The 20,388-nt window shown below is 57.7% G+C and overlaps 5 protein-coding genes across 7 annotated transcripts; all 5 read left to right on the forward strand.

Annotated features, from left to right (window-relative positions):
• Positions 1-1,325: 1,325 nt before the first annotated feature.
• Positions 1,326-3,368, forward strand: ABB37_02484 (putative intraflagellar transport protein component; the record flags this gene model as incomplete). Its single annotated transcript, XM_015799484.1, has 1 exon — positions 1,326-3,368. The coding sequence occupies one exon, from the start codon at positions 1,326-1,328 to the stop codon at positions 3,366-3,368; it is 2,043 nt and encodes a 680-aa protein (XP_015661086.1).
• Positions 3,369-3,763: 395 nt separating this feature from the next.
• Positions 3,764-6,968, forward strand: ABB37_02485 (hypothetical protein; the record flags this gene model as incomplete). Of its 3 annotated transcripts, none has more annotated exons than XM_015799485.1 (1): positions 3,764-6,968. In XM_015799485.1, exon 1 carries the CDS (start codon positions 4,614-4,616, stop codon positions 6,966-6,968), a length of 2,355 nt encoding a protein of 784 aa, XP_015661087.1. In that variant the 5' UTR covers positions 3,764-4,613. The 3 variants fall into 3 exon arrangements, with proteins under 3 accessions (XP_015661087.1, XP_015661088.1, XP_015661089.1); XM_015799486.1 differs by having other exon boundaries at positions 4,303-6,968; XM_015799487.1 differs by having other exon boundaries at positions 4,572-6,968.
• A 648-nt stretch (positions 6,969-7,616) lies between these two features.
• On the forward strand, positions 7,617-9,096 carry ABB37_02486 (hypothetical protein; the record flags this gene model as incomplete). The annotated part of the gene is made up of 1 exon (XM_015799488.1): positions 7,617-9,096. Exon 1 carries the CDS (start codon positions 7,750-7,752, stop codon positions 9,094-9,096), a length of 1,347 nt encoding a protein of 448 aa, XP_015661090.1. The 5' UTR covers positions 7,617-7,749.
• An 888-nt stretch (positions 9,097-9,984) lies between these two features.
• ABB37_02487 (putative mitochondrial lipoic acid synthetase, mitochondrial precursor) lies at positions 9,985-11,608 on the forward strand (the record flags this gene model as incomplete). Its single annotated transcript, XM_015799489.1, has 1 exon — positions 9,985-11,608. Exon 1 carries the CDS (start codon positions 10,370-10,372, stop codon positions 11,606-11,608), a length of 1,239 nt encoding a protein of 412 aa, XP_015661091.1. The 5' UTR covers positions 9,985-10,369.
• Positions 11,609-12,249: 641 nt separating this feature from the next.
• On the forward strand, positions 12,250-18,656 carry ABB37_02488 (putative protein kinase; the record flags this gene model as incomplete). The annotated part of the gene is made up of 1 exon (XM_015799490.1): positions 12,250-18,656. The coding sequence occupies exon 1, from the start codon at positions 13,314-13,316 to the stop codon at positions 18,654-18,656; it is 5,343 nt and encodes a 1,780-aa protein (XP_015661092.1). The 5' UTR covers positions 12,250-13,313.
• Between the last annotated feature and the right edge of the window lie 1,732 nt (positions 18,657-20,388).

Here is a 20,388-nt window from a genome sequence, read left to right on the forward strand (position 1 = left end):
CACAGCTGCTGGTTGTTCGTGTCGTGTTTGCCGTTGCTTTCTCTAATGTTTTATTTTCTTCTGGCGGGTGAGTGTGTGTGTATGTGGGTGCGTAGACGCCCTGGATGACTCTATGATTTTCTCCCCCGCGTCTGCCTCATCCCTTTTCGTTTCCCCCTCCCCACTGCGTACCCCTCCGTGTTGTGTTGTTGTACCTTCGAAACGTATTCGGGCAGGAACGTTTTACGAGGTAGAGTTCGGGACTTTTGCTGAGAACCTGCCGTGACTGGTGGTGTTCGCCGATGACTGCGCGGAGGTGTGCGCATCCCCTTTCTGCCAGTTAGCGTTCTCTTCTTTTGTAGATGTATTCTGGTGTTTGGGCAGCTTCCGATAGTGCTTAGACACTTTTGTTGTTGTTGTGGTTGTGCTAGGTTCGCGCGGCGCCGCTGCGAATTTGGCGACACCCCGCATCTGAATCGGCTCCCATCTTTCGTTTCCTTCTTCTCTGGGATAGAGGGCGGTAAAGGTCGTTGGTTTGTCTGTCACGCTGTGATGACGGAGAAGGGACGTTAGGTAACGCAGTGGTCTTCCGTCTTGAGAGAGGATGGTAAAGGTAATAAAAGGAATGATGAGTGCTCGGTGCCTTGTAGGCTGAGCAGCACCGTAGCTCCCTCCCTCTCTCCTGTTGTCTTCCCGTTGTGGTCGCTGTGCAGCACTTGCATGGCGGCACTTTTTCCGTTTCAAAGACCGAGAGCGTAACGTGCAACGGCTCTTATTTTGTGTTTACACCCCAATGATTTGTTCCGCTGACGCCAAAAGCAAGGAATAAAAGAAAACAAAATTGAGCAAAAAAGAAAGTACTAACAACGTGATAAAAATACGGAGGTGAGACAACGAGATTTCGGAAGGTGGAGAGCCACGGTGCTGACGTGCACGTGAACGTTGTCCAGCTGGCGGTAATCGTGCCAGCATGGATCAAGGACAAACTTGATATCGTAAAAGGCAAGTCGAGCTCTTTTTAGTATTGATAGAAACATGAATCTCTGCGCAGAACTGGCGCGAAAAACGATACTTCTTTGGTTTCTACCTATTGTGCCTCCTTTGTGTTTCCCTTCTCCTCTTCTCGTTTGTGGTGCATATGCTCCCACAGTCACACACACACACACACACACACACACACGCCTACAAAAGAAACCTAAAACAGACAAGTCGCACAGTTGCACTAGAGCGGAACACCTGCGTGTTTTTTTTCTGTTTGTGTAGTGGACGCCATATTTAGCGCCATCTTTCTCTTTCCATCTTCTCTGCTTAGTAAGCAACATACGTGGCGAAAGGGAAGATACGCAATGACTGAGGTTGCCGCGGCTCGCCGCAGCCGGGTCAACGGCGAGCGCGTTGCTTCGCCGGCGGCCGACGCGAAGGCTGACGCCGCTGCTGAGGCTCCGGCGACGCAACAGACAAAAATATGCTTCAACGTATGCCGCCAAGAGCAGTACCACCCGAACAAGGGGTACCGCCAACTCGCGCGCAAGATACGACAGAGTGGGACGATAGAAATGAACAAGGAGGACATCACTCTCGACCGGCTGTCGCCGCACGACATCGCCATTTTCCCGGCCCCGCAGACGGCGCTTTCTGAGGAGGACCTCGCGGTGATTCGACAGTACGTGGAGGGCGGTGGGTCAGCCATGCTGCTGCTCGGCGACGGCCACGGTGGCCAGTACTCGTACCTCAACAAGGCCCTCGAGGAGTGGACCGGCATCACGCTCAACGAAGACTGCGTGGTGCGCACGGTGCTGCACAAGTACCTGCACCCGAAGGAGGTGTGCGTCACGAACGGTGTTACAAATAGAGCCATCAACGCCGCCGCCGGCAAAAACGTGTTCGGCGCTGGCGGGGCGGCCGCCGGGGGTGCGCGGAAGGGCACGGCTGACCTGCGCAACGGCTTTTCGGGGACGAGCGGCATCAGCGGGACGCGCAGTGGCACGTCGATGGGCATCGGCTCCACCCTGATGACGCTGAACCGGACGGTGGGTACAGGCCAAAGCGCTAACGCCGCCTTACTCGCACAGCAGCCCGCTGGTGGTGCCCGCGCAGAGGCGGAGGAGACGGAGGCTGAGGCCAAGAGTCTTGTGTTCGTGTACCCGTATGGTTTGACCTTCAACGTGCAGCGGCCGGCGATCCCGTTGCTGAGCAGCGGCTTCATGGCCTACCCGCTGAACCGGCCTATCGCCGTTGCCTGGGAGTGCCCCAAGGTGGTGGAGCACCTCGGCCGCCGCAAGCAGGGCAAACTGCTGCTCATCGGCACGGCGCAGATCTTCGAGGACGCGTGGATCGACAAGGAGGAGAACAGTACGTTGGCCTCGGTGATCCTCGATTACCTGGACCATAAGCTGAAGCTAAACCAAATCGACGCCGATGAGCCAGACCTCACGGACTACCACCACCTGCCAGACACCGCGTCGTTGTCCGAGCGGCTGCGCGTCGCGGTGGAGCAGCACGAGGAGCTGCCGCGCGACTTCACTCAGCTCTTCGACCTCGAGACGTTTAAGATCGATACGGACCACATCCCCGACGTCGTCGACACCTACCAAAAGCTGTTGGTCAAGCTCGAGCCTCTCACGCTGATCCCGCCAGAGTTCCAGACACCGCTGCCGCCCGTGAAGCCGGCGGTGTTCGACGCCATCCACCGCGACCCGCCGCCACCCGGGCTCGACCTCTTCGACCTTGACGAGGAGTTCGCCCCGGAGCGGGTGCGTCTCAGTCAGCTCACGAACAAGTGCAAGGCGGACGACGTGGAGTACTACATCTTGCAGGCGGCAGAGGTGATGGGCGTCACGAAGAAGCTGCGCAGCCCACGCAACCGCGACCCCCGCGCGCTGCTCGACTACGTGTTTCGGCAGGTGGTCGACTACAAGAAGGTCAACACTGGCCCCGCCGTGGCGAAGGAGCCCGGTCGCAGTGGTCCATCTGGTGTCGCGTCGGGCGCCGAGAACGCGGCTGCTGCTGCGGCGGCACAGGCCATGATGCGTGTGATCCGCGTCAACAACGACGGCAGTGGCGACTCGACGCCCTTTGACGAGAACCCCCGCTGGAATTTGTACCTGGAGGCGGACTTTGAAAAAGGCACGATCAACGGCAATCTGCAGCTGCTGGCCGACTCCGCCCGCTTCGGCGCGCAGGAGGCTCGCATTGAGGGCGACATCAAGCCCCCGGGCGAGCGTGAATTTCCGCTGGAGTGGGCGGTGGTGCTGGACGCGGTCAACGAGGAGCAGATCATCTACGTCTTCTTAGCGGTCATTCAAGGCAACCAACTGCGTGGGGTGTGCCAACAAGGCGAGAGTGGCAACAACACGCGCAGCTTCCTTTACACGCTTGAGGAGTTGTAAGGGGGAGGGGGAAGGCAAGTACCGTCGAACTCACTGCTTTCTTTTTCAAATGTGAGGGCGCGTGCGCGTTGCGTTGGTGCAGTCACACTTGCTACTCCACGAGACGGCTTTGAAGAAAAAAAAAAACACGAATAGAGAACGGGTTGAGAATGGTTGGGTGACGCGATGCGATCTACGGCGTCAGCGGTAGGATGTACACGTAGGGCGACGAGTTCTTCTTTCGAACTTATATATATATTTCTTTCTTTGCTTCCGCCGTTCCACATGCGTGTTTGTGGGCTTTAGAGCAGCAGAACGACGAGAAGTACGGCCATCGTTTTTTTCTGTCTCTCTCTCTCTCTCTCTTTGTTGGTGAGGCGGTCTTTCTGTGTTGCTGCTGCGTGCATCTGCATTCGAGCGTCGTAAACAACCACGCTGACGCGGATGAGCTGAGGCTGCGTGTTACGGTTCAGCTAGTCATTCGCATATTGGCAACGCAGTACGCTTTTCTTTTTCTTATAGGGTATTGTGTGTCCATGTTTTCTCTCTTCTGTTTTCTTGCCGTGAACAATGATGAATGTAAATCAACATCTACAAAGTCAGAACAAGAAAAAAAATATATATGTCGTTCGGATGCGTTCCTCTGAGCCGTCGACAGGACACACACGTTTTCGGAGCCAATTGAGGAGTGCTGCATCGTTCACTAGCGCGATTTGTGTTAATGTGTGTGCTACGGCGTCCGTGTTGCCAATGGACCACACACAGACACACAAACAAAAGCATGTGGCTCGCCGTCGCGTGGTGACGCGTCATTCTTGCGGAGAAAAACACGGCGCTCTATCATCGGTGGATACTCGTCAAGGAGGTGCAACAACTTCCTATTCTTTTTCTCCACACCGTCTCATTCTCTGCTCGCCACCTTGACTTTCTGAACGCGTGATTGCGGCACATCAACAGGAGCGAGAGCAAAAGCAAACGTGGAAAAAGAAAACACTCAACATAGAAAAGAGCGAGTAAAGCACACGGGACATTCGAAGGGCTAACTTGCATACGCCGCCACCAATCAGCGCTAAAAGCTCTGTTTCCTAAAACGGCATTCACGAGCGACGAGCACAGAAACACGCGTCGGCGTTGCGAGTTGCTCCTCACCAGTCTGCGACTCTTTCGCACCCGGAAAGCGAGCATCTCGATATTTCTTTCTTCCTCCCTTTTTGTTTTCTGATTAGATCTCCCTAGTGCCTGCATTGCAAGCCTCTTTGCATAACGATGCGTCTCAACATCACTTCGGCCAAGGAGCGCCACGACGAGGCGTGCACCACCGTCGCCGTGTCTCTCAGTGGCGACATCATCAGCGGCAGCGACGACTTCACCGTGCGCAGGTGGAACGCAAGTGGGGAGGCTCTGGGCGTCGTGAAGGAGTTCGAGAGCTGCGTTACGTTTTTGGCGTGGGTGCCGGCGACGGGCCGCGGTACTCGCCTCGCCAGAGGAGCCGCCGCCGAGACGCGCGAGGGCCGCGACAACTGCCTTGTGGCGTGCGCTGACGGCAGCTTTGCGTTCCTGAACACCGCCAGCGGCCGCGTTGAGCGCACTGTGGAGGCGCACATCGGCAGCATCACCGCCCTCGTCTACTCCGCCGACGGCTCCTCCATCATATCGGCTGGCGAGGACGGCTGCGTGAAGGTGTGGTCGCAGGCCGGCATCCCGCGCGCGACGCTGGCCAACGCAGGTTGTTGCATCAACGCCCTCTGCTGGGGCACGGAGGCGACCGAGCTGGGGGGCGATTGCGTGCTCTACGCCGTGGGCAGCGACGTCGTCATCAAGCCCCTGAACCCTGCGATGAAGAAGCAGATCAAGTGGAAGGCCCACAACGGCGTGGTGCTGTGCGCTGACTGGTCGCGGATGAGCGGGATGATAGTGACGGGCGGCGAGGACGGCGTGTACAAGGTGTGGGACCCGTACGGGCGCAACATCTTCACGTCTGGCGCAGGCGAGCACCCCATCACCGCCGTCCGTTTCGCCGCCGATGGCGAGAGCTTCGCCGTTGGCTCGTTTATGAACGTGCGCGTGTGCGACAAGACGGGCTGGAGCCACTCGTATGAGCGCACCACCGAGGGCAGCGCGATGACGCTCGACTGGATGCCGGATGGGACGCAGATGATCATCGGCAACGGCACCGGTGCGCTGAGCATCGCGCAGATTGTGGACCGAAAAGTGACGTGGGGCCCGTATTGCGTCACCCTCATCGACAGCCGTAAGCTGACAGTGCAAGATGTGGTGAAGGACACCGTGCAGGAGCTGGAGCAGCCGGACAAGGTGATCAAATTAGAGCTGGGCTGCGGCCACTTGGTGGTGTGCACCACGACGCAGTGCATCTGCTCCTCGATGGACCGCTTAAACGCGCCGGTGCAGTTCGACCTGCGCGACCCCGTCATCTCCGTCGTGCTCGGCCCGCGCCAGTTCCTCCTCGCCGACTGCGGGCAGGGACTGCAGGTTTACTCCTACGAAGGCAGACTAGTCAGCGTGCTGCGGCTGCAGGTGACGCTGAAGCCTGAGATTATGGCGACGGACCTGATGTCGCTGTCGCCGGACACCGTCGCGCTGCGCAACCCTGCCGACATGAAACGGATTTTGTTGTTTGACGTGAACAGCGGCAAGCAGTTTGACGAGGCGACCATTGTGCACCACCTCGACGTTGTCTCAGTGCACCTGTCGCAGTCCGGCACGCTGAATGACCGCAAGGTGGCCTTTGTGGACCGCAACAACGACCTTTACTTCGGCTCGGTGCACACGAAGCTTGGCTTCCACAAGCTGTCCACCATGACAACGAGCGTGGTGTGGCACGACACGCACGAAACCTTAGTCGCCATCGCCGACGGGCACCTCACCACGTGGTACTACCCCTCCACCGTCTTCTCCGATCGCGACTTGCTCTCGCTGACCAAGACGGTGCGCGACGATGGGCACGAGGAATTCACCCGCAACGATCGCATCACCCACTTCCACCACACCCGCGTGCTCGTGCGGCGCGGCAACGACGGGGCACTGCTGACGCTGCCGGCGTCGCCGTACCCGGTGATGATCTTCCAACTCGTCACGGAGAAGAACAACTGGGACGGGGCCACCCGCTTTGCTCGCTTTCTCAAGGACAACCTCCTGTGGGCGGTGCTGACGGCCCTCGCCCTGCGCGCCGGCGAGTTGAACGTGGCGGAGATCGGCTACGGGGCGCTGAGCGACCTCGCCAAGGTGCGGTACATCCACAGCATCAAGAACATCCCCGCCCCGGAGGCGCGTCAGGCGGAACTGGCGCTCTTCCAGCACCGTGCCACGGAAGCCGAGCGCATTCTCCTGCAGGCCGGTCTTGCATATCGCTGCATCGACATGAACACCCGCCTCTTCAAATGGGAACACGCTCTGGAAATCGCAAAGGAGCGCAAGACGCACGTCGACACCGTTCTCGGACGTCGGGAGCGCTACTTGCAGGAGGTGAACCAGAAGGAGACGCTCGCCCCGTTTAAGGAGCTGTCGGGTAAATTGAAGGTGGACTGGGCGGTGATCGATGAGAAGGTGAAGCAGGAGGCCGTGAAGGAGTCGGAGCGGCCCAACGCGAAGCCGTACGTGTAGAGTGTGCGTCGCGCTCTATTGGACTTTTCTTTCTACCTTTTCTTTAGCGCTGTTGCCGCAACGTTGTGGCTGTTTTTCCCCTTCCCTTTTCTTGCTTTCCTTCACGTCGAGTGTTGACCACTTCTCCCATTTTTCGTTTTTGTTTTTGAGTTGCCGCCGACGGAGCAAGAACAGCGGCGGCGATGCACCATGTACACAAGTCTGTTTCCTCTAGCAACGTCTACCAGCAAAGAATAAAAGAAAAGCGGAACAACACCACCCGAAGCAGCGGAGAAGAAAAAGTGGGTGGCGTTGCCGGCACTCTCAAGTCTTCGTCGCTTTTGCAAAGCAGCGCTCAATTGCTGTCTGCCCATATAGAAATCGACGCGTTTTTTTGACTCAGCGCAGTAAAGCAAGACAAAGGCCTGCCGCTCTCAGTGCGCTGGCTGGCCTCGTTTGACGTTTTTTTTTCTTCTTACGTTTTTCTCCTACAGCAGATGCCCGCTAAACTGCAAAGTCGAGTCGTAGCAGTCCCTTCGAGCTGCTGGGGTTTTCCTACTTGCCGCAGTGACGCTCTCCTACGCAGTCAACCTTTAATCTCATTGCATCACATCTTTTTTTTTATTTGTATGCTTCCTGGCACTTTTTCGCGCATTTCTTCGCCCACATAGTGAAATCCCGCAGCAACAAGGAAAAATAGAATCAGGCGAGGAGTGCGTCTGCGCTTTGTCGCCTTTACACCCCCTTCTTTTTTTCTTTCCTCTCCACACTCGCACACCAACAACAAGAACAGCGAACCAAAATGATCGGCGGTGAGTACAAGAAAGAGCGCTTCAGCGAGCGGCTGACAGCGTCGCAGAACCAACCCAAGAACCGTGGCTACCTACCTGGTACGCAGCCCAAGACGGGCGGCTACGGAACCGGCACATTGATGGGCAACTGGAGCGAGGAGAGATCAGATGCGGGCTACTACGATGGGAAGGCCGTGGTGAAGCCGGGTCTGCGTGTGTTGCCGACTACCACGTATCGGGAAATGGTGCAGAAGGTGGAGTCCGCTTCTTCTGCGTCTCACGTGCCGCCGGCGGTCGGCAGCATCACCTCGGCCACGTCCTCGGCACTCGCGGCGTCCCCGTGCGACCGCCGGCAGTTTTCACAGGCGACCTTTGTGGAGATCGAGGACCGCACTGAGAGCTCCTATCCGGCCCACCAGCCTCATCTCGATCCCGCCTACCAGAACACTGTGAAGACCGCCTACCGCAGCACCTTCCAGATGTCGTACATCTCTCCCGAGGAGCGGCTGCAGGCGGAGCGGGAGTGTGTGCCACGAGTACTGAGCGGGAACCCGTCATCGCCTGCGGAGGCGGTGCTGCGGCGACTGCGACACGCGTTGAGGGTCGCCCTCGATGGGGGGGAGTTGACGACGCCGTCACTTTTCCCCGGCAACGTCATCCGATCCATCCGCAAGACGGTCGCCGCCAGCTGCACCGACCCCAAGGGCAACATCAACGCCGCCGAGTTGCACGAGGGCTTCGCTGCCGCAGGCGTGAACACGTCCGCGGATGAGTGCACGGTGCTGGTTCGTCACTTTGACCAGGAGGGCTACGGTACAGCGGCGTACACGGTCATCGTGAACGGACTCCGCGGCAACATGTGCGAGCGTCGTGCCAACCTGGTAGAAAGCGTCTACGGCCATCTCAAGGACCTCAGCAAGGAGGGCGTCGTCCGCTTGAATAACTTGGTCGAGTGGATTGACCTCTCTTATTGGCCAGCGGTGGCGTCCGAAACGGTCTCCGAGGACGCTGTGCGGTGCGACTTCAGAGATCAGTGGGACTTACCCTTTCCGTCTTCCCACGTCAGCCTTGAGCGCTTTATTTCCTACTTTGCCGATTTCTCTTTTGAGGTGGCTGTCGACAACGTATTTGAGCTGACGATGCGCAACATGTGGCACTTCAGCGGTGGCGTTGGCTGCTGCGAGAATCAGTCGTGCAGGCGCGTCCTGGTGACCCGCACTAACGGTCAAACAACGCGTGAAGTCATCAAAGACGACTTACTGATCAAGGGGGCCGGTGCGGAGGTGGAACCGCTCTTGCTCGAGCAGCTGACGAAGCAGGGCATCAAGAACGTGAAGTCTATTCGCGTCGTATCTTGAGGCTGTTGTGCTCATCCGGATGGAGCGAAGCAGCGGGAGAAGGGGAGAGGGGGAGAGAGGAAAGGAAAGGTACGAATGTTGCTGCCGTCGCCGCCTTCATGTGATGAAAGCCTGAGCGTGGAATGAATGGGTGGGAAAATGGCTGAGGCGAGTTGGTCTAGCCGTCTTTTGTGTTTCCTACCATTTTTTCCCTTCTTTTGTGTACCGCCCACCCGAGCCCGCACCGCACCGCTTTGGGCGCCAATGGGGAAAAGGCCGTCGGCGCACCTACCATTTTTGTTTCTCGGACCGTACCTTATCCTGTACGTGAGTTTCGAAGCATGGGTCTATTGCATGTATTGCTCATCTTCTACTTCGTCTTCTCTCTCTGCTTCCTTCTTTGCCAGCCTTCGACTTGGTGGCATCAGCAACTGCTCGTTCCGACGAGGGCGGACACATATCACTCAAAGGAAGAGAGAACAAAGAATGGTTGTCATGTACAGTAGCATTATATTATCCTGTCTTCTTGTTCAGTAATTTTGTGTGTTTTTCTGTTCGGAAAGGGACTTTATCCTCCCACTTCACGATGTGCCAGAGAAAAGAAAGAAAAATATATATAGTTGAGCTGCAACGGAAAAGGGAAAGCATTTGTACGATGCAATCATGAAGGCATTCGCGCACGACTCGGGTCTGCCGTTTTCAGTTTGGTAAAGCGCTGTCTTTTTTTGTTTGTTTGTTTGTTCTGTTTTTGCGGCGCGTCTTCTCCTACGAACGGCATCCACAACACGTGCCTCGCCTTTCTGCATCTTTTCGTCGTGCGTTTGGTGATCTCCATGAGGAAGACGTGTCTCGTGCAGAACTATTTTTTTACGTCCTCGCAATCTCACCTCTCGCTCTTCCCCTCGACTTAGCTTTCTTCTCTGCTTTCCTTCTCAACGGCAACGCGTCGTGGTTGCCCTTCTCTCCCATAACGTTTGTAAGCAGTAGTGGACAGCTGTTGCCCATCTCGTCAAAACCGACTCATTCGGTGCCCGATACTGATTGTTGGCCACGCGAAGCGCCGCCACCATTTTTCTTCTTCTTCTTCTCTTTGCAGCGCAGCCTGTTGATCGCTTTTGCCTTTCCTTCCTTTCTCATATTTTGTTGTTTTTTCTAAGCTGCGTCTTCTTCCACGTCGAGGTCGTTTTCAGTGACGTGGTGTTGTTGGTTTCCCTGAACGTACTCGTGCAAACAAAGTACTCCTTCTATCACGATCCGTGAAACAAGGAATTCCACCTCTGATTGCAAATAGAACATGCTCCGCCGTTGCACCGCTCTGCTGTGCAGCTCCGCTGTGCCAAAGCGCGTGTCCCCCGTTGCGGCGGCGGCCGCCACCAATTCCACCCGAAACCTCATGGCAGACGTGGACAAGAGCGATCCAAAGTACAAGCAAATTTTCCTTGAGCGCTTCCGCAACAAGCTGCAATCGGACAGTACCGGCATGAATGACTTAGACAGCTTCGTGGATCTGCCCGAGGGCGTGGCTCCGTCGGCGGCTTCCGTCGGCCCTATTAAGCGCGGAGAGGCGCCGCTGCCACCGTGGCTGAAGCTGAAAGTGCCGAAGGGCATGACCCACCGCCCGCGGTTTAACCGCATTCGTCGCAGCATGCGCGAGAAGAAGCTGTCCACCGTGTGCGAGGAGGCGAAGTGCCCGAACATTGGCGAGTGCTGGGGCGGCGACGAGGACGAGGGCACCGCGACGGCCACCATCATGGTGATGGGTTCGCATTGCACGCGTGGGTGCCGCTTCTGCTCCGTGCTGACGAGCCGTCGCCCGCCTCCGCTGGACCCAGAGGAACCGGAGAAGGTCGCGGCGGCGGTGCGAGAGATGGGCGTCGACTACATCGTCATGACGATGGTGGACCGCGACGACTTGCCGGACGGCGGTGCCTCGCACGTCGATCGCTGCGTGCGCACCATCAAAGAGAAGAACCCGTCGTTGATGCTGGAGGCCCTCGTCGGCGACTTCCACGGTGATATGAGCTTGGTGGAGCGCGTGGCGCTGTCTCCGCTGAGCGTCTACGCGCACAACATTGAGTGTGTCGAGCGCATCACCACCCGCGTGCGGGACCGGCGTGCCTCGTACAAACAATCCCTGCAGACACTGGAGCACGTGACCAAGTTCACGAAGGGTCAGGTGCTAACCAAGAGTAGCATCATGCTGGGCCTCGGGGAGGAGGAAGAGGAGGTGCGACAGACGCTGCGAGACCTGCGCACGGCCGGCGTGTCAGCCGTGACGCTGGGGCAGTACCTGCAGCCCTCTCGCACTCGCCTGAAGGTAGCCCGCTACGCCCATCCAAAGGAGTTTGAGATGTGGGAGAAGGAGGCGTTAGAGATGGGCTTCTTGTACTGCGCTTCTGGTCCGATGGTGCGCAGCTCCTACCGCGCGGGGGAGTACTACATCAAGAACATCTTGAAGCAGCGTGACAACGCGGAGACGGCGAAGATGGCTGCTCCCAACCCCACAAACACTTCTGCTGCTGCTACTGCGTAATGATGCCGACTGAGAAGCGAGCACTGCGATAACGCAATATATTTCTGTTTTATACTCTCAACGTGATGAGCTGCGCTGGAACGGGCAAACAGAGAGAACTCGCGGAGTACCCTACGGACGCATTCTGTGTTTCCGTGTCGGTGGGCTTAGGGCTGCACCTGTGTGGCGTCGCACCGAGAGTTGTCAGCGGAAGGGCTCCCACAAATTAGGAAAAGACGTTCGGTAAAAGAGCCACACGAAAACACAAGAGTTATGCTTCATTGTTGTGCTAAACGAAGTAACACAAGGACAGAAGGAAAAAAATAATACGGGCTTCGCAGTACCAAAGCGCTTTCCGCGATGGCGGTATCAAAGGTGGCCCCCGTGAAGCTTTTACGACGATTCGCCACCCACCGACCCACCCACACCGACGCAATATGTATTTACCATCCGCTTGAATAGAGTTCCACCCTTTTTTTTTTTGCACTGCTGTTTTGTTGTTCGCAACGCCGTCCGACTTTCAGCGGTGCCGTCTTCGCTCACTTCCTCGCTGCCGAGTCAATATGACGGTAAATAGGAACTACTTATCCCCCCCTCCCCTCTCTGTCTGCGTCTCCCTCGCCTCTCATCTCGGTTGCCTGCTGCACGAACTCCCGCGTTAAAGAGAAAAACACCTTTTTCTGGGTTTCATCGTTTTTTTTTCTCCCGATATTTTCGATTGTGGACGACACTGAAAACAACAACAGTATATATATATATTTTACAACGCAACAGCGCTGCGGGCATTCTCCAGCACCTCACCTTTCCCCTTTCTTCGTGGTTTGAATGTCTTTCCCGCGTAGAGTGAATGTGCAGACGTAAACGAAGAGAGTGTAAACTTTGATCTACTTAGCCGAAGCAACAGCCAAAAAATCTCTTCCTTTTTCTCTCTCTATCGTTTGTACGCAAGCTTTTCGGGCTCGCCCTTTCTCTTGCTCTCTCTCTCTCGCTCGCTCGCGCCGGGACAAGATCGTTGATTAGTAGCAGTATCTAGAGGTGCACTGGTAATGGTCGACGTCGGATTACCTACAGCTCTTTTTATTTCTTGCATTTCATCGAGGAAAAAAAAAATAGGTTTTTTCTTTGTGTAGATTGCTTCGTATTTATTTGTTTTATTTGCTTTCGTTTGGTCTTGTTATGGCCTAAAAACGGCGACTTCAGGAGGAAAAGAAAAGTGCTGCCGCATCTCGCTGCTCTATTGCGTTCTCACATCAAACGCTCATCACATTCGTTGCCGTGTACAAGTTTTAGGTCCAGCGTAGCGAGTGCGCAGCCCCACAAGTCGCCTATCTTTATTATTATTTCTTCTCTTCTCCTCATTTTGCGTTCGTGTATAATACGTATGTAAATCGTCTGCGCAAACCTCCTCACCTGTGCCCCTCTTCAGTTTCTTTTTTTTTCTGGATTAGGTTTTTTCTCTCTTTCCTCGCGTCGCCATCACCACCGCGACGGCACCGCGTTCTTGTAGTTTTGTGCTTTCCCCGAGGACGGTAATTACAGTTCATATCTTTTTTCCCTTTTCCTTTTCGTTGCTTTTTGCATTCACCTTTCGCCCTTTTTCCCCCTTTTTTTGAAGTTCAGACGAGACATCACCGCATCGAGAAGAGGCTTTGAGGCGACGACAACCACGCCAAAAGATCCGTTTTTTACACACGTTGTTGCTGCTGGTGGCGCCGTCGTGGTGTAGATGTCTACAAGCGACCACCTTACGACGGTCCACCTGCGTAATGAGTCCTCATTCAAAACGCTGCCCGCGGCCCTGACAGACGGTACAAATAATGGCGATCAGACGCTAAGAAACGCGGACGTTGGAACGAACTCACCGCACGCCGGCAACGTCATCGCGGAGGACCCTCACCTCCTCTTCCGCGCCAGCGCAGGCGAACCGACAGATCTGGTAGACGACGGAGTATCGGAGGAGATGTATTTCCACGAGGCCCCCCTCCCTCTCACCCGCGCAGGTCACTCGTACGCCACACCCGTGGTGGAACTGCAGGACATCTCCGTAGCAGACATTTCGCAGATGCGGCTTGAGGGCTGCCGCACTCACCGCCTCACGCCGTGTTCCTCTCACCGCGACAGTTTGTGTGACGCGGTCTCATGTGCAGCGTCACACGGAGGACCGCCGCAACGCGTGAGTAGCGGCTCGAGTCGCCACGCGGAGGTGCAGGACGGGGTCAGCAGTGTCTCGGTGACCTCAATGGGGTGCGGTCGCTCCATGCAGCCCCGGTCAGGCGCACCGTCCCCCGGCGCCAACGCACTCGACACCTCTGTCGCTATTCTGCAACGCATGGCCTACGACACGGCCGCCCGAGTGGAGGCGACACGCAACGGGCAGACACCGGCCGACTTCCCCTCCGCTGACGCCTTCTCAAACGTCTCCCCGTTGCCGGCGCCGCCTGTTCAGCTGCGCACGTCGGCGCCGGTCATAGGGGGTGGGGGCGGCGGCGGCACCTCCGGCCCCATTGGCTTTGCCGTCGACGGCGACTCGGACCGCCCCAGCTCGCGGCTGCACACGGCGGGCACGCGACAGTACCGCCGGTCTTCTGCTTCGTCAAACTCCATTCTTCATTCGTTGTCAGAGTCAGAACTGTGTGGAGCGCAGGTCCGCCCGCTGGGTGCCTCGCGCAACGTCTCGGCTCAAGCGTTGAGTCAGATGGCGGATCAAACGGACGACACCGCCGCCGCCGCCGCAACAGCAGGAGGAGGAGGGACGGTATCGTCGGTGGCGCCGCGTTCTGGCGAGTTGCTGGACGGGGGTCGACGTCGCTTGTGTCTGGCCGGCGTGGCGGTGACCGGGGGCGAAGAGGAGAGGTCAAAATCCGACGCCGCCGCCACACCGTTCCCCACCCCCTCCCCGGCGGCCCAGCCTGACACGGTGTCGCCCATCACCGACGCCACGGTGTACAACCACGACTTCCAGCGCATCATCTCTCACGAGGTGAAGGAAGCCCTGACGCGCAACATGCGACCCAGCGTCGACGACGACGAGGACGAAGACGAGGCGCTGCTGAACGATGTGCTGAGTGGGCATGCGTCGCCGACGCTGCAGCCGCGGCAGAAGCGCGAGTTCACCCGCCTGAGTGAGTCGCACAACTGCACCTTCGCGCCCATCCAGATGCCGATGGTGACCACGAGCATTGGCCGCCTCGACTCCGTCGTTGGCACGCCCTGGCAGAAGTCTGGCGGAGGCGCCACGAGTGGTTTCCCTGAGCCGCCGCCCGCACGGCAGCCGATGAGTCTTTCCACCGCGGCTTTGGAGGGCGGGGCGGCGGCGGTACAGGGTGGCGGCAGCAGCGGCGGTGGCAGTGCGGCCACAAGCGCAGCCACCTCTCGCGGCAGCAAGACCCAGAGTCAGCGGGCCGTCTCGGCGCAGACGTGGCGCTTCCCTGTCTTGGGCAAAGAACCCTCTGTGCTGTCGGCGGTGCAGCGTCGGTCGTCGCTGGAGGACGCCGAGGAGGAGGACGAGACGGAGCGCAACGCCACCGCCGCCACCATGGCGGGTGGCGCCACAGTGAGCACCTCCCGTCACACTCACCGCACGGTACTGCCAAACTCGTGCGAGAGCAGCACTGGCCACCAGGCGGAGCGGCAGATGACACCGTTGTCCGGCTCGCTGCGGCAACGTTGCGACAATGACGCGAGCAGCCCGGCTCAGGGCCGTCCGCCGTCGAGCAGTGGAAGAGACGTCAAGGCCGGCGCTGCGGCGGATGCAGCGCAGCCAAATTACGGGAAAAATGCCATTTTGAGTGCTGGCGGCGGGGTCGTACGCTACGAGGACGGCCGCCTCTACACACACCCGCACATCTCCGCTCAGTCCTCCTCCTCCTCCCTGCCCGGCAGCGGCGGCGTGCCAGACGACAGCTACCCGCGGAAGCTGGAGATGATCTACACCGTTTACGAGCGTCTATCGCAGCAGCGCCGCAATGCACCGACGCCGAAAGCGGTGAAGGAGCTCGTGGCAGCTATGCCAGTGATTCGGAATCTCATGGAGAACGACCCACTCACGTCGCCGGCTGCCCATCTCGCCCAGCAGCAGCAGCAACGCGGTCCCGCTATGGCAACCGTGGGCACGACGACAAGCTCCGGCGCGAGCAGCCACGTCCGGCGATCACCGTCGCTGTCGTGCTCGGGTGCGCTCGGCCGCTCCGCCGGCTACTACAGCTTTGGCAATCGAGTGAGCCTCCGCCACCCCAATCGACAGGCGCTGCCGCAGCAGTATCTCGGCAGCTGTTCCACGTTGACCCACGGCACCCCGTCGCCCCGCACCGCCGTGCTGGGAAGTCCGGCCGTGGTGGAGTTGGTGGTGGGCGGCAGCGGCGGCAACAGCAACGTCGGCGCTCACAGCCACCACAACCCCAACGGCGGCGTCGCGATGAATCCCAGCGTCCTGGACAGCTGTCGCACGCACGCCACGTCCTCGGCTGCACGCATGGCACGCTGCAGCCTCAACTCAGTGCTGGTGCGCCGCATCGAGCTGCGGCCGCTGCTGCAGTCCACGCTGTTTCTGAAACACACGCTGCGCTGCATCCGCGAAGCGCCCGGCGGCCAGACGTGCTACTTTGGCACCTCCAAGAACAGCAACACAGCCTCGCAGCTGACGTTGTCTGGCGCCACGGCGGTGCCGTCTGGCGCCTACGGCCCCTCCAAGTTCAACGATTCGACGACAGGGAATTTGGTGACGTGCGTCTCTGGGAACGAGAACCTTGCCTCCATGGCCACCCCGCTAGGCAGCGCTGCCAACGTGGCCTTTGAGGACCCGGAGCTGTCCAACACGAGCACGCGCGAGCCCTCCTCACGTTCTTCTCGGTTGTCGTTTGTTGGCCAACCGTTAGCGGGCCGTCGAAGTAGCTTGTCAGCCGGGATGGACGGCGACGCTTCTCAGAATACCGAGCCGAAAGCCGAACACACAGGTGTGTCGAGGCAGACCCACGTGGACCCCAACACCGCATCAGCCGTTGACGACGCAGCCTACTCGGCAGCGGCGCAGCAGCCTCGGCCAGTTCAGCCAGACGCCGCTGCGCCGACGCCGACGCCGCACAAAGCCGACGACGCCGGCGGACCCGCGCAGCGTTACTACCGCGCGCTCACGGAGGCGGAGCAGCGGGTGCGCCACGTCCACGGCGTCGACGGCGTAGAGCGTGAGGTGGACAACGAGTCGCTCGATTTGATTGTATACGTGGGGATGCGCCTCATGGGGTGGCTGGAGGTGGTGAGTCTGCTGGGCTGCGGCAGCTTCGGTCAGGTGTTCCTGTGCAAGGACCTGCGCATCTGCGACGGTCACTTCGTGCACCCCAGTGAGGTTGGCGGCGTGGACTACGAGTACTGGAACTGCTCGCACGCCTTTTTGCCGTTCAGCAGCGTTGAAATCCCCCCAACTAACCCGCCCCTGGTCGCCGTGAAGGTGGTGAAGAGCGTGCCGCTGCTAGAGCAGCAGTCCGTGCTGGAGGCGGAGATGTTGGTGCTGATCGGCGCCCAGACGACGGCGGCGCCTGCGGCCGCGTCAGAGGGCGGCAACGCACCGCCCCCCGAGGACCCGCGGTGCGCGAGTGTGGCGAAGGTGCTGGCAGACGGCATCTGCTACGGCCACCACTGTATCGTGATGGAGCGCTACGGCGCCAACCTGTACGAGTACATCGCGTCGAACGAGCACCTTGGGCTGCCCATGTACCAAATTCGCTCCATCGGACAGCAGCTCTTCACCGCCCTTTCTCTCATCCACAACGAGTGCCACATCATTCACGCCGACATCAAGCCGGAGAACATGCTGCTGACGCTGAATTCGTCACGCGGGGTGGTGCGCACCAACGAGGCGGCCGCCACGGCAACCAAGGCGGCTGGCGCAGATGCGGTGGCGGTGGCGCACGTGCCTGAAGCGCGAGACCGTTCCCCCAACTCCACTCCACCCCGACACGTGCAGCGCACGGAGGACTCTATCGGTGCCTCGACCACGTGCTCACTTGAGCGGTCGTACATTACGCTTCGCACTGGCCCCACCGCTGCCTGTCGACACCGGCACGGCCAACTCAGCAGCCGCTCCTCTGGTGTGCCGCTGGACGTCTCCACCTCAATCATGAGCAAATCGAAAGGGCAAAGCTTCTGCCACTTGCGCTCCAGCGTGACGAGCCGTGTGACTATGGTGGAGATGGCAACGGTGCCAGCCCCGGAGCCGCGGCGGGTGCACTCGTTGAACCAGTCCGCCGGCATGCTCCCCTCTAAAGCTGCGGCCACGGCTGCTGCTGGCAAGTCTGCGCTGACCTCGCCCCCCTCCATGGTCCCGCGACTGCACGTGAAGCTCATCGACTTCAGCTCCAGCTGCTATGATGGCGGCCCCTTCTACCAATACATTCAGTCCCGCTACTACCGCGCACCGGAGGTCATCGTGGGCGCGGCGTACGGCTCCGGCATCGATATCTGGTCCTCCGGTTGCCTGCTCGCGGAGCTTCTTTTGGGCATGCCGTTGCTGCCCGGCTGCAACGACCACCATCAGCTCTGCCTGATCGAGGAGATGGTGGGCCCGCTGCCCGCGTCAATGGTGCAAGAAGGCGTCAACACCCAACTGTACTACCGTCGTGCCAAGGCCGGGGAAGAAAATGCTGCGGCGCCATCGGCTACTGCTACTGGTGCTACAAAGCCCCTTGATCCTCCTCCTTCTTGCCCTCTTATTCTGCGGACGCGAGAGGAGTACCTTCACATCACGCAGAGCGAGCCGCAGCCCTACCGACGCTACTTCACGTATCAGACCCTGCAAGAGCTCGTCCGGCACTGCCCGCTGACGCTGGAGGAACGCCGTATGAGCAACGGATTGCAGCCGTACGTGCCCGCGAATGAGTCGTCGGAGATTCCGCCCAGCGCTACACCGCTGCCGTCGGTCCGGTCGGAGATGATGAAGCAGCGCTTTCTGCTTTTCGATCTGCTGCGCCGCCTACTGCAGACCGATCCAAAGCAGCGGCCTACCGCATCACAAGTCTTGACGCATCCTTTCTTCACCTCTGCGCCGCCGTACATGAAGACGTTCATGCTAGAATGAGTGTGGACGGCCTGCGTGCGAACGCCTTTTTTTTTTAAAGTAGTCTTTCTAAATAACGTTGTCTTCTGTAGCCCAATAGCTTTTTGCGTTTCGGGGGGGGGGGGGGCGTGCGTCGGGCACGTGCCCACCGGACAACTCTGCCGAGATTCATGTGAAGAGATCAACCCACCATTATAAATAACCATCCATGGAGACGATGGAAGTACTTTTTCAGCATCTTTAAGGTGACGACTGCTGCGATGAAGTTTGAGGTAAGGATATGGGAACCAGAACGACAGCGGAATCAATAATAATCGCAAAACAGAAGGAAAAAAAAAGAAACGACCGCAACCAACAAAACAAACAAAAACGTCGTTGCGTTCTTTAAAACGGCTGCTTAGTCTGTCCGTGTCGGTAACTGAAAGTAAAAGGGGAAAAGGGAGGTGAGAACCTGCCCCGGAAACGTTTCTCAGCTTTCAGAAACGGGAGCAGCGTCTGCGGCTTTTGTTTTGCTCATGTACTTCTCCTTGAGGAGCCTTGCGTGGTTGTTGGAAGTTGTGCGAATGTTCTGTTATGTGCGGTATGTTCTTCCGCTTTTCATTATGACCGCAGTTGACTGGACGACAATTGCTACTGATCTTCTGGTGCCGTTGCCAACATCTGTCCTTTTTTTTTGTGTATCTTCCTGCTCTTTTCTCTTCTGTGGTTGTTGTTTGTATGTGACATCTGTTCTCTGCTCCTGTGTGTGTGTGTGTGTTGCTGGCATCACTGTTATGCAAACGCTTTTTCCTGGTCATATCGCGCACGAAGTCACAAAAGGGCGTGAGTGAAGCAACAATCTCAGTAATACACATCAAAACAGTTTTATAACAAGCCCCGTCATTCATTTATCGGCGCGTAGAGACAAAAAAAAATCACATTAACATATAAGTAATATCTTGAGAACAAAAACAGAGAGGATAAGAAGGGTGTCTGCCAACGCAATTTATTAATATCAGTGTTGCGGCGGTGACGACTGTCCCTCCCCCCCCCTCCCTCCTCCCCCTCCTCCCCCCCCCCCTCTTCGCGCACCACCACCACTTTCCAGGTCCTCCACCTACTTTTCTCTTTTCTTTTAATTTTCGGTACTTTCTGTTTTTTCGTGCTGTTATTGTTGACGACGAGACGTAAGCATCATTACTGTCCTTTTCTTTTATGTTTTTCCCCCTTTTCTTTCCGTTCTCGTTATTTGTCTCGCCAACAACCACCGCAACAACAACAACAAAAACGCGACCCCGTCAAGTCCACGTGCTTTTTTTTTCTGTTGTTGCCGTTGTTGCCGTAATCCTTCGTTTTCCTTTGTACGCTACTTTGCTTCACGGAAGCCATCACGGCTCCGGTTCCCTCTCTTTCTCTATCCCTTTTCATTTGTGCTGCTTTTAACTGTTTTTTTTCTCTCCCCCCCCCTCTACTAATCGGAGCCAACGCGCTACAAATTGTCTTCTTCGTGTGCTGCTTTAGTATTCCTCGTCTTCCGTTCTCCCTCTTTACTTTGCAGCATTGTGGCTTCGTTGTCTCGCGCGCCCCTGCCATTTCCCCCTCGAATTAGTTTTCTGCGGGGCAACGAAAGGGTAGGGGAAAGGAAACGGCTCGTTGCGATATACATATTAAGGAACGCGTTCGGAAAGGAACAGTGGGTGCACATAATCTCTCTCTCTGTATCTATCTATATGAAACATCTTTCTCTTGTTTTTCTTTTTTTAAGGATCATTTT

This window comes from Leptomonas pyrrhocoris (genome assembly GCF_001293395.1).
Source record: "Leptomonas pyrrhocoris isolate H10 chromosome Unknown, whole genome shotgun sequence".
NCBI classification, from domain to species: Eukaryota; Euglenozoa; class Kinetoplastea; order Trypanosomatida; family Trypanosomatidae; genus Leptomonas; species Leptomonas pyrrhocoris.